Below are 12,322 nucleotides of genomic sequence, written 5' to 3'. Positions count from 1 at the left end.
CTGTGGTATTGACGTGTGCCCCCCCCCCACCCCGGTGATGTGCCCAGCGCATTTCCAGATGGGGGACACTCGGGCAGAACGTTTTTCCTTTGAGAAACTCCAAACGAGGGCGGCAGGCGATGGCACCTGTCACCTTTGACTTGGGAGCATCTTCACGAGCGGAGATGCGGCTGCCTCCTCTCCCTTCAAGGCACTGGTTGAGGTTCAGGTCGAAGGTCGTGTTGACAGCCTTAGATTCACAGGGCTTTGGTCAACGTTCCTTGAAGTGTAAACTAAAATATTAAAACTATATTCTATTTTTATTAGTCCAGGTAAGGCCCCACTGAGCCATATCGCTCTTTTTTAGAAGCATCCCGGCCACAAATGATAGCTCAACGAAGTGGCTCATGTGGACATTAATAGCAGCAGCCAAATCTAAAGGCATGTTGATTCACAATGTAGAGGGGAAAAACTGGATGACCCAGAGAAAAATCCATGCGACCACGGGGAGAAAGACATGCAAACTCCAGGCGTCAGGGTCGGGATCGAACCCACGACCTCCTATTTACCAGGCGAGGTAGTTAACATCTTGCCAGCATGGCCGTATCGTGGCTGAACACCACATTCATATAATAAAGTTTTTTTTTAATTACCGTTACAGACGCTCATCGTGCTAGCAGTCAATTACATGGTGTTAATTATTACGTGTAAAATGAGCGCTGCATCCGCGAGATATAACAACTGTCATATCCAGTTTTAACAACTTAATTTCAGATCATTCCCAGTTGCACAATGGTTAGCGCACTGCACTAAGAACCCAGCTATCCGAGTTAAATTCTCAGACGTGAATAACATCAATGGAGACTGACATTCGAATGGGCTCTGAACCTCACTTCACCGACTGACATTGACGAGCAAGGTGAGGTATGGTCAAACAACTGCCTTGTCTGACGCGGCACGGGGAGGGAACCTTGCTCCAGCAGTGAGCAGAAAAAGGACTGCAAATATTCTAATTACGAAAATGTTGAAGTTGTTTTGAAATGCGATTAGTTACGTTTCAAAAAAATATTATTTATCATTTCAGAACTTACGCAACATACAGACAGGCAGAGGCAGACAGGCTTTTGGTGCCAATGCTGAATCGATTTAGCAAGCCTGGCTGCTTGCCTACCTTTGGTGTAAAAAAAAAAAAATCTGTTTGCCGACGTTCCTCATATTTACCACTCCGGGCAGGATGGGAGCCAGCCACATGTGCCGACCGTTGTGGGTATCGTTGACGCCGTCGATCAGCTTGTCCGGAGTGCGCACGTCGCCGCACACGCCTTCCAGCACGTTGACGCTGTCCGGGAAAGCCGTCATGTCTGATCGAGGGGGGGAGGTGTCAAGGCCGCCGTTCAGCGTGAGCGGAGCGGGGAGCGGGGGGAAGGGGTTAAGCAAACGTGGAGGCTCAATTGTGGCTCATGCTCGCCGTCGAACGAAGACGGTGGTCACCGCATCATCGTGTGGCGCTGTCAGACGCGCTTCTGCGGCCGTCTGTGGAACCCCTCCGCCTTTCCGATGTCAGGAAGTCCACTGGGAGCTATGCACTTTTACATCATCTGGATTGAAAACTCTTGTTCTTTAGGACTGCGTGTCGTGTTTAGTTTGTTGCCCTTCCGCCGCACCTCAGATGAGCACGGTTGGCTACGTACGGTGCGAAAGAAGTTCAACGCACGTACGCACATTCCATCGATTGAGGAGTCGCGTCCGATGAACCGAGGAACTTTCTCATTTTCAAGCATAGATAGCCGGCTCCGCACTGTCTACATTTAGCTGCAACATGATCAAATGATAACAACACAAATTGTATCGAGTAATAAGTCCAAGAGGCTAATGATGCTTTGTATATTTGGTCAATTCCATGAATGAGTGTTGCATGTGGGAGGAAGCGCAGACGAACGAGGGCACGAACACTCAAAACTCTAACAGTTACATAACGCATCAACGTGAATGGAGTGCCCAGCGTGTTTATCTCTTGTGAATACTGCAGCGCATTAAGGAAATTGTGAGACTTGAACCCTCCCCACCGACTTGACAAACTAGACAACAAATCCCGCATTTGCTTTACGAATTGTACGATGCGCCCCCCCCCCCCACCCTGTATTTTAAAGTCGAGAGTTGTGTGTTTTTTTGCGTTTTTAAATCCTTTATATTAAGTTCGCTTGCTTGCTTAGGACCATGCAAATCTTTAGGTCGTTTTTTAACCCACTTCCCGTGATCCAATCTAGCTGACATTTTGCACACAGACTCGTTGTGCGTGACAATGCATTTTCGTGAAAAAATTTTTCCTAAATTTTACACTGTTTAGGGAAATTTTTTTAAATAATTAATTACCAATTGTTTAATGCTGCCAGAGGACGAGAGGACTCTAGCCGCCCCGATGCCACGCATATAAAGGATTTATAGTGAAAAACTTTGTTTTTACGGGTTTACTTGTTTCTCCCAATATGAACGCTTCAAGATCGAACTGTAGCTGTCGCAGAGGCGGCGAGGATACGGTTCTCCGTGAGGGGAATGAGCTGTCCCTCGGCGTCGTAAATCTCCAGGCCGTTGAGCCCGATGTAGTACGGGTCGCCCCAGCTCGTCAACAGCTGAAGCTGGAAGATAACTAATGCAGACGCGCGTCAACGGTCAAGGAAATTACACATTGTTTTTTTTACTTTCACCAACAACAGCAAGGTAACACAATTGCAGTCGTAACAGAAATCCCGAGGAAGCACCACGCACGTTTAAGTGTAATTGTGCGCATAGGGCGGCGGTCTTCACTTCAAGGCCACGTGGGCCACTGGCGGCCCCTGGTGGCCTTTAGTGCGGCCCCCCGACAGTCCACACAGAGTGGTGACAGCACCTCCCATCATCATCGTCGCCGTCGTGCTGCTGGCAACCCCCCCCACCCCCCCCCCCGATGGTTTCAAATGATGTGGCGGCCCTCACACTGATGATGTCTTCTCGACGAAAGAGCCCCCCCCCTCACTCCCCCCCCCCCCCCCCCACCTGTGAAAATGAGTGACGAACGCTGGTGTAGAGCACGCGTCATTTTTGACAACTTAAAACGAGGATACATCCGCAAGGCATCGCGGGTGCCTCGTAGGCCATGCTTGGCTGCTCGATCGTCTTGGGAATTTGCCTGAATGAAATGTAAAAACAAAACACAAAGAAGCTGAACGCGAGTTAATCGGTCAGAGGCGTTTGCCAACCGACGCGCAAGGAGGTTCAGCGTCTGCGCCGCACGCCGCTGTCGTTTCCAGGTCGTTCAGTTCAGTTCAGTTCTTGAAGAAGGAGAGAAAGGTCATCGTCGACGGTCATCGAAAGGTCATCATCGACGAGCAGCTCGCACGCACAATCGCCACGCTGCGCGTTCGAGACGGCTCTGGTGCGCAGTGTGAACACTGGACACGTGCGATCATGCATCGGTGTCAGGCATCGTTTTGCTCGTTTAACACGCAGGCTCTCGCGACCGATATTATTCATAATAAAGGTTTTTGGGTTAGATCGTGTAAGTATATGTGTCGTAACCCTCCATTACCCAACACAGCAAATTAGAAAGGGATTTGTCACTTAAACAAAACGCCAATTAGATACTACTTCAGCTCACCGGTGTGTTGGAGAGTAAATCCACAACATTATTTTGCTGCATGCTGCTTGCATGTATTGCACATGTATGATGTGTGTATGTATGTACAGAGTGTATCTTTAAATCGTTTATGCAATTGACATGCAAACAGCTTGCATGCAGTATAAATATACGGTACATGGTATGACTGTAATTTAGTGAAATTGGTTGAGAGCATTTCACTGAATGTAACATTTAAAATACATCTTAAACCTCAACTTGGGGATTTCTTTTTCAACACTTCCCGAGGCCTTTACTAAAATGTCGATAATGTTTCTGACCTTAAGACAATATGCCGTTTTATAAGAGAAACTGATATAATTGCCTTCAAAACGCTGTTAGGCAACTCTACGAGATTCAAATGCACAACACAACCAGGCAAAGACACACGCACATAGCAATGGCATTTCACGAGGCAAAAGTTGAATCTTTTTAGTTTCATAAGGTCAAAGGTACCTGCAGGAGGTCTGCTGTGCTCTGGCCTGTGCGCTCCCTGGAGCAAACTCTCGGAATATAATCTCCTGAGCAAAGTCAAAGTGGCAATTTCCTGGCCCCTTTCTCAGGAGAATGCCCTCTGGTGGAGACAGCACACGCCCGTCCAGCGCCACGTGGACTGTGCGGACCTGGGGGGTGGGATGGATGGACGTAGCAAGAACAGGTGTCAGAAAATGCAACTTGACTTCGACTCACGGTGAGATGCGTCCGCTTGAATTTCAAAGCGCTGTCCGGGTTATGAAGGTATGAAGTGGATTTCTGCTTTTTTTTATGGTCGCACAAAGTCGTCGGTGCTTGTCAAAAAGCCTCCGGCGCGATTTCCGCATTGTCATCGCATGGTTGTTCGTTCAGGATGTCTGACGTTTCACTCCATCCGCTGGAACCTTCTTCAGGACCTAATCAGTCCTGCAGTGGCAGTTGCTAAAGAGCTGAACCCGAACACACGTTACGGCACTACCTCGAGAGAAAGGCCTACACCCGGCAGTTTTCTCCAAGGTCAAGTGCTGTGTCCCGGCTTCCAGTGCAGTGGGGATGCGTGGCAGCAAATGTGCACAATTTGACGCCTGTGAATATCGCCATGCGTTTCTGCAGTGGCTACGTGGAGCCCTTCACAGGAGGGGTGCTGCTGTGGAAGTTAGCAAAGCTGCGGCAGGATCCCATAGATCTGGATTACATTTCTGGCCATGAACCGGGTGCTTCAAAATTTTTTTAACACTTATATGGGACTATCGTTTTTAATGTAACATCTTGACTTAAAGCTTTCGTGACTGCAGGAATTCATATTCTTTGGCTCTTTCAGTAAAGTCACGGAGATAGGTTATTTAGTTATTATCTTTGAACCTATGTACGTGACTTTACCGAAAAACCCAAAGAATACACTGTAACGAGATAAAAAAATGTATGTTAATAGCTTCAAAAAGTCAAAGAGTCTCCACTTGTTTGCCATCATTGTCAACACGTGCCTGGAATATTGCCCAGGTGATCTCCAGAGCCCAGAGGCAGCATATTTCTTGTGATATTGTTGCAAATTCTCAGAAGTGTTCACATTGTTCTGAAGCATCCTGTACAATACCAGTGGCAGGTATCAATTGCACATGCTCTTGGCCTTTTCTCGGTTGACAACTAGTAACCTGGTTCGGTATTTTTTTTTTATTGTCAACGATGACGCTCTGGTCATGGAAATAGCCGTGTGGTGATGGACACACACTGTGATTTATGTTGCTGCAGCAGCACCAGCATCATCTCGATTTGATATATCGACGTGGGAGCGAGACGCGTACAGGATGCGAGCTGAATGAAATACGGGAATGGAGAACACAGAGCCAGAACCATCAGGATGAAGTCTCCATGTAATAAGCATGTCACCTTATGACACTATGCGGCCCAATTGAAAAGAGTTTTGTAATCGTGATTAAACACATTCCTGCGGAGGGAGCTGGTAGGAACGTCGGGTTGCTCGGTCAATGGCCAGGGTCAACGGCGGCGTGGTGTATTCCGCAAATATGGCCGACTGTGAGGGCGGGCACAAGCCGGCGTAAGTAGGTTAAACGTCGAGTTTTATAAGGGAACCACGGGGTGACCAGCCCCTCCCCACCCAGCCCCACCCAGCCCCACCCAGCTCCACCCCTCCCACCCCCCACCCAGCCCCACCCTCCCCACCCAGCCCCTCCCCACCCAGCCCCTCCCCACCCTCCCCTCTTCACCCAGCCCCATCCCTCCCATTTTTGGATGCACGACGGTCGGACACAATAATCCCTTGTGGGCTGGTGGAACCAGGTGGTTCCTACCAGTATTAACCCTCGTATATTTGTATAGCATGGCCTTCTAGAATGCTCCACAGTTAAGAAAACAATCAGGATTGGGCAAATAATCACAACCTTTCATGCCTGTGACCATGATGTTTTGTGATCTTGAGCCATCTCGTCGACTCTGCAGCCGCAGTTACAATCCAAGGTGGAACATTCTTAGTAAGTTGGTATCTCTGCGTTTTAACTTCTGTATATAAATGAAAAAAACAGAGTGATTTTCTGCTCAAATGAGCACGGAGGTGATGCTCAGTCTCCTGTTTACAGCCCCGAGAGCCAGTGGTGGAAATTCCACCTTCCTATGACGGGGGCAACATTTATAAAGCCAGTGAATATAATTGCTATATAATAGAAACAGTAACATCATGAAAGCATTACATAACCTTCTAATAGAATATTAGTAGTAGTAGTACGAATAACAGTGACAAGGAGTAACTATTCGCACGGTACAGTAAATGGTAAGACTGTAACTATCTCTACACTACAGCACTACTTTACCATTAACGACATTCTTCTAAGTCATGGATGTAGCAGCTGATAATACTTTGTTAATTTATCTCTTGCATTTTTTGAGTTTACACAACACACAAGCCTTGGGGAGCATTCCCAAGGCTTACTTGTATTTAGCAAACGCACAACAGCGCTGCTCACAAGGTATATTGTAGAATATAAACACGGTAACATTTTTTTTTTATAAAAAGGCAATATATAATATGCACTGCTTGATAACACGGGACATCCCTTTTTATTGTGTTTACAAAAAAAAATCCAATTTGTAATACAACGCTTTTATAACATCCACGAAAATTATAGCGCCATTTTTTTTACGTTTTTAAAAATATTAATATCAGAGGTGCATGTCGTGCTCCATAAATCACACTCTGAAAACGATAAACATCTATAAACATTGGCGAGCGCGCGCGATAGGGGTGAAATATTTTAACCGCAAACTTTGTGCGCGAGCAAAGAACAACAAAAAACAATCGCCGTTAAGAAATTTGTACAGGTCGGCAAGAACGCCGAGACAGGGAAAACTTTTTGTGACGCCCCAAAAATATTTGTTGTTGTTGTTATATCAACAACAAAAAAACCGGCCGCTGAACATGTCGCGAATAACTCACCCCTTTGCTCGTATCCTCCGGCGAGCGGTTGTAATTCCAGAACCTGAGCCCGGAGATGGTGTGCGCCCGTGCCAGGGTGATGACCAGGAGGTGACTTCGTCCCGGTGTGAAAGGCAGGATGCACATGTGCTCTGCGCACATGGTCACATTCTCGCCGTCCAAGAGTCTGAGCGGAAAGCACAGGGAGGGGAGGGAAACCGGCCGTGAGAAACCATAGATGTACCTGTAACAGACAGTGGTCAGGGAGGCGTAATCCCGAGTCTGTGCGGTTCACACTTAAATAGCCCACCGGTTCCCTATTTCCGTAATGTGTGAAGCACAGGTACCGATATACGCGTCGTTTGTATCGTAACCTATGCAGCCATGCTTGTAACCACAGTCTGTATTGTACAACATCTGTACCGTAGCAGGACGCCCGTGAAATAGACCCGAGCAGCTCATTGGGCCCTTCCTGCTGAAATAAATTACATCGAAATCTAAAAAGGCGGCAAGAAGACATTTACGAGGCAGAATGATTTTCGTTTGCATGATGGATGTCGACGCAGTGTACTCGGCAATGTGCAGATGAGGATTCACTGGGCGAACATTGCCTCCGTGGAGAAATATCTGCTAATGTGTACAATTATTCGAATATCATTATGGACAAAATATTGCGGCACATTTTTGTAAAAAAAATCCTTCGTTCATTTGTTCCTTTCTCAGTCCGCTTGCCCTGGTGAGGGTCACGTCGGCAGCAGCGTGTTGAGTAGGGCGGTCCACACCTCCCTTTCCATATAACACTATACACTACTTTACACTACACTATACACTACACTACTTTACACGACACTACTATACACGACACTACTATACACTACACTACTATACACTACACTACACACTACACCATACTATAGACTACTATACACGCCACTATACACTATACTATACACTAAACTATACACGACTATACACTACACTATTCACTACTATACACGACTATACACTACTATACACTACTATACACTACACTATACACTACACTACACACTACACTACTTTACACTACACACTACACTACTAAACACTACACTAAACTATACACTATACACTACACTATACACTACACGACTATACACTACACTATACACTACTATACACTACTATACACTACACTATACACTACACTACTATACACTACACTGTACACAGACTCTAGCTCTTCCTGGATAATTTCCAGGCGTTCCCAGTCCAGCCGAGTGACATAGCCCTGCCAGTGTGTCCTGGGCCGGCCCCGGGCCTTAAAAAAACATCTCTCTCCCTCTCGTGTGCGTTATTAATGTGTCATCTTCCTCGGGCCTACGAGAAGTGGGAGGCAATGTGGGGATGGTCATGCTATAAAATGCCTCCTACGCCCTCTAACCAACTTTCACAAAATACTCAATGCAAAATGAGACGTGCTTGTACATGTGATGTGCTTTGGTCACGCAAACGTTTAAACACACATCTCATTTGGAGATGTTTAAACACACATCTCATTTGGAGATATATTTGTTTGAATGTAAATTTACACTCGGGTATTCAAAAGCCTAAAAATCCCACAACTCACCGAGGACTCAACGTAAACGCCGAGCCACTTAACACTGCTCGCATCTCCTTGTTTGTGTTTCATCTCCTACATCTGGCACCGCACAAGATGCGCATTCAGGTCGTGCGCAGCTCATGTCTTCTCGCCGTCCAAAATATGAGTGTGTTGGTGGCATTGAAAGACTGTGCGTGCACACATTTTAAGCGTGGCTCTTCAGGAAACGTAAACTCCCCCACCTCCTGCCTGAGAAAGCTACAAAGACCAAAAACAGCAGGATTTCTCCACAACTCTGGCTGTCGCCTGATGATGCTGGTTGTTGTAATTACCGGCGAAATGTCATGGTACTCTAATTGTAAATGTTGTGTGTTTACTCTCCAACGCATCGGTGTGCTGTGCTAGTAACGAATTGGCATGTTTTGTTTACGTGACAAAACCTTAGGAAATGGCTGTGTTGGGTGGTGGCGGGTTTAATGACACATTTATATGTACACCATCGAACCCAAACAACCTTTTATGGATTATATTGGTCGCGTAAGCCTTCGTGTTAAACTACGAACGTCACATTTTAACCGCTCCCAACCTCAGCCCAATACAGATTACATGGATGCATGCACGATTTGAAAACGCGTTTTTAGATTGTTGCTTGAATAAACGAGTCTTTCACAACAAAGATACGCTATATTTTTTAGATTTTAAAATAAATTTTATCCCCCACCCCCCACCCCATGTTGTGCTGGTTGTCACTTTAAAATCGTGAACATTCTGCCCTCTCCACGATATTGGAGAGAGGTATCAGAAAGGCCCCATTGCAGAGGTAAAGTGTTCCCCCTAAGGTTCACTTATCGACGTAATTTTACTTTAATATTTTCATTCTGCAGGTTGCAAGTGCGAAGTGGAGAAATATGGCTTAACCGTCCTGTATGTAAAGTGAATCTGTAGAGACACCGTTCACAGCAGCTGTCATTGCGTGCTGTGCTCCTCCTATTATCCACAATAAACCACGTGTCATCATCCATTCCCTCCCGTCGCTAGTAGGTCAAATACTGGTGAATAACAGGTGTTGAAATACATGCAAACTTAATGTAGGGTTTTCGCAGAGAATATATTAATCCATCATTGATTTTGGGTCAGGCCATGTAATGAGGTCTAGGCACCGATTTAAGATAAACTAAAATATAATTTTTTTGTTATTTAAACCATGTAAGGCCCACTGATCTATGTAGCTCTTTTGTTAGAAACGATCTGGCCACAAATGATAGCTCCACGAAGTGGCTTATCACGTGGAAACTGAGAGCAGACAAAAACTCTAAATGCTGGGTGAGATGACATAGTTATTCAGACTTCATGGATCTTTATTCTGACTCTGGATCTTGTCCTGATGATGCTTGGCACAGTTTAAAATAAAACTTCTCATCTCATTGCTCCCTTATGTTGTGAGAATTGTTCTTCGATATACCGCTGAGCCTAAACAATAATTATACACGCGTTATATGCGTTATACGCGTGTAAACGTAACAATGTAATTTTGTTGGTTGTGTGGGGTGGTGGAGGGTTCTTAATGATACAAATTTGTCCAGACCATTACGTCTCCTTACGCAAAAGGCTATTATGGATAAATATGGGGCGATTGGAAAGACAGTGCTGCCATTATAGACCAACAATATGGCATCAAGCAGCTCGCCAGTATTGTCATCAAAATACAGGGTGCTTCAAAAAAATGTTAACACTTCCGAGAATTTGCAACAATATCACAAGGAAATGCGCCTCCGGGCTATGGAGACCACCTGGAGAAGATTCCAGGCCACGCGTTGACAACGATGGCGAACAAGTGGAGACTGTTTGACGTCACAGTGTATTATCCGTTCCTTTTCCGTCAAAAACGATAGTCCCATATAAGTGTTACCATTATTTTTGACACCGTTGAGGTGCCACGCAACGTGTTCAGTTGTGGCCTTGAGAGATTTCCACGGCAGCATGAAGCTCGGTGCATACTCTGCCTCGACGGCGACGTGACGACTCGTCAAAGGGAGCCTCGCATTTCGGCAGCCACTTGCTCATCGACTTCCAAGAGAAGGTGACGCTCTGGGCGGCGTGCGACGATAACGGGGACGACGACGAGAAAGGGGGACGGGAGACGGATCGCGCGGCTCCAGAGCGCCGCGACGTATCGGGGCTTCGAGGTGGTGGCTTGTGACGCCTGTCGATGGAGTAGGAGGCGTCGTCAAGCAGCACAAACCACCAGGGTGGACTCCGGTCATCCTCTCAGCAGCGGTGGATTTTTGGCTGGTCATCGAACAAAGACGGTCACCGCGTCGCGCACTTTCAGATGTCCTTCTGAGGCCGTCTGGAACGCTCTTCCGATATTAGGAAGCCACTGGAGCTGTGCACTTTTAAATCACCTAGATCGACAAACGAATTTCTTTCGAATTGATATTGTGTATTTAGTTTGTTGTCCTTCCCCCGCACCTCTGATTAGCAAGTTTGGCTAGATACGGTGCGAAAGAAGTTCAACATACGTACAACTTACGTACATACGTACCTGTCGAGGCCGGAGGAGGGCGATTCATGCCGGGCCTCCGCGGCGCTAGCCGGGCTGCCAGGCGCGGAGGCCGAGGGCGCGCTGAGCATGCCCGCCGAGACGGGCAGCGCGTCGCCGCTGGCGCCCACCACCTCGAGCCCGTGAGCCCCAACTGCAGCTCATCTCCCCACGTGTGAGTCACGTTCAGCTGCAGGCCTAGCCCAGCGCACAGAGATCGCCGGGCCGGAGGAGCACCCCATGTCACCGCTGTCGAGTGCACCCCCCCCTCCCACTCCCGCCCCCCCCCCCCCGGGTTCCCCTGTCCCCTTACCCCTACTCCACCCTCCGACTCCCCCCCTCTCCTCCCCTCCCCCCCACTCTACCCCCACCCCTCCACCCCATCGTCCCACTCACTCGTCCCCCCCAAACCCTCCCACCTACCTCACCCCCCACTCCCCGCCCCCCCCCCGTCCCCACCCCCAACTCCGTCCCCCCCAACCCTCCCTCTCCCCCCTACCCCCTGTCCGCCCCTCCCCCCAACCCTCCCTCTCCCCCCTACCCCCTGTCCCCCCCTCCCCCCAACCCTCCCTCTCCCCCCTACCCCCTGTCCCCCCCTCCCCCCAACCCTCCCTCTCCCCCCTACCCCCTGTCCCCCCCTCCCCCCAACCCTCCCTCTCCCCCCTACCCCCTGTCCCCCCCTCCCCCCAACCCTCCCTCTCCCCCCTACCCCCTGTCCCCCCCTCCCCCCAACCCTCCCTCTCCCCCCTACCCCCTGTCCCCCGCCTAATGGTTGGTGGCACATTGTTAACATTTTCCAAAAACCTAAATCACTTCGGAGTCACACATAATTGTGCGCTGATGAATTATAATGGTTTTTGCTCTAATTACAGAGAAACTAAATTGAATAGAATAAATTTCCCACGAAGTTTTTTGTTTTGTTATTTGTCCTTTCCATCAGACAAAACTAAATGCGAGACTGCATTCAATCGGTCCATTTTGTACTTGTTGTGGTCATGTGTGCATCATTGTACGTATCTTTGTATAATTATTTCCCATTGATTTAACTGCATGGGAAGAATTTTGGAAAAAATTCAATAAACCCTGTCAGCAAATATTACCAAACTATATTTCAAACTTATCTGTTTAGACAGCAATTTTAATATAACCAAGCTTTTTTATTATGCT

At 47.6% G+C, this 12,322-nt stretch overlaps 1 protein-coding gene across 4 annotated transcripts in view; it reads right to left on the bottom strand.

The window, feature by feature from the left end:
* LOC133353576 (katanin-interacting protein-like) overlaps positions 1 to 12,322 on the bottom strand; it is a 43,906-nt gene that overhangs the window by 7,571 nt on the left and 24,013 nt on the right. For 2 of the 4 annotated variants that reach the window (XM_061569926.1, XM_061569925.1), the window contains exons 8-9: positions 11,159 to 11,353; positions 10,248 to 10,902 (exon numbers count right to left, since the gene is read on the bottom strand). In XM_061569926.1, the coding sequence (XP_061425910.1) occupies positions 10,874 to 10,902; positions 11,159 to 11,353 (224 nt within the window). In that variant the 3' untranslated portion in view covers positions 10,248 to 10,873. Of the gene's footprint in view, positions 1 to 1,200; positions 1,341 to 2,515; positions 2,627 to 3,080; positions 3,146 to 4,087; positions 4,255 to 6,001; positions 6,056 to 7,052; positions 7,219 to 10,247; positions 10,903 to 11,158; positions 11,354 to 12,322 lie in introns of those variants that run through there. The other 2 variants (XM_061569924.1, XR_009756406.1) reach the window with 2 other exon arrangements.

This window comes from Lethenteron reissneri, chromosome 44 (assembly GCF_015708825.2).
Source record: "Lethenteron reissneri isolate LAM-NWPU_2019-01 chromosome 44, ASM1570882v1, whole genome shotgun sequence".
NCBI classification, from domain to species: domain Eukaryota; kingdom Metazoa; phylum Chordata; class Hyperoartia; order Petromyzontiformes; family Petromyzontidae; genus Lethenteron; species Lethenteron reissneri.
This window is presented reverse-complemented; position numbering and strand designations above follow the sequence as displayed.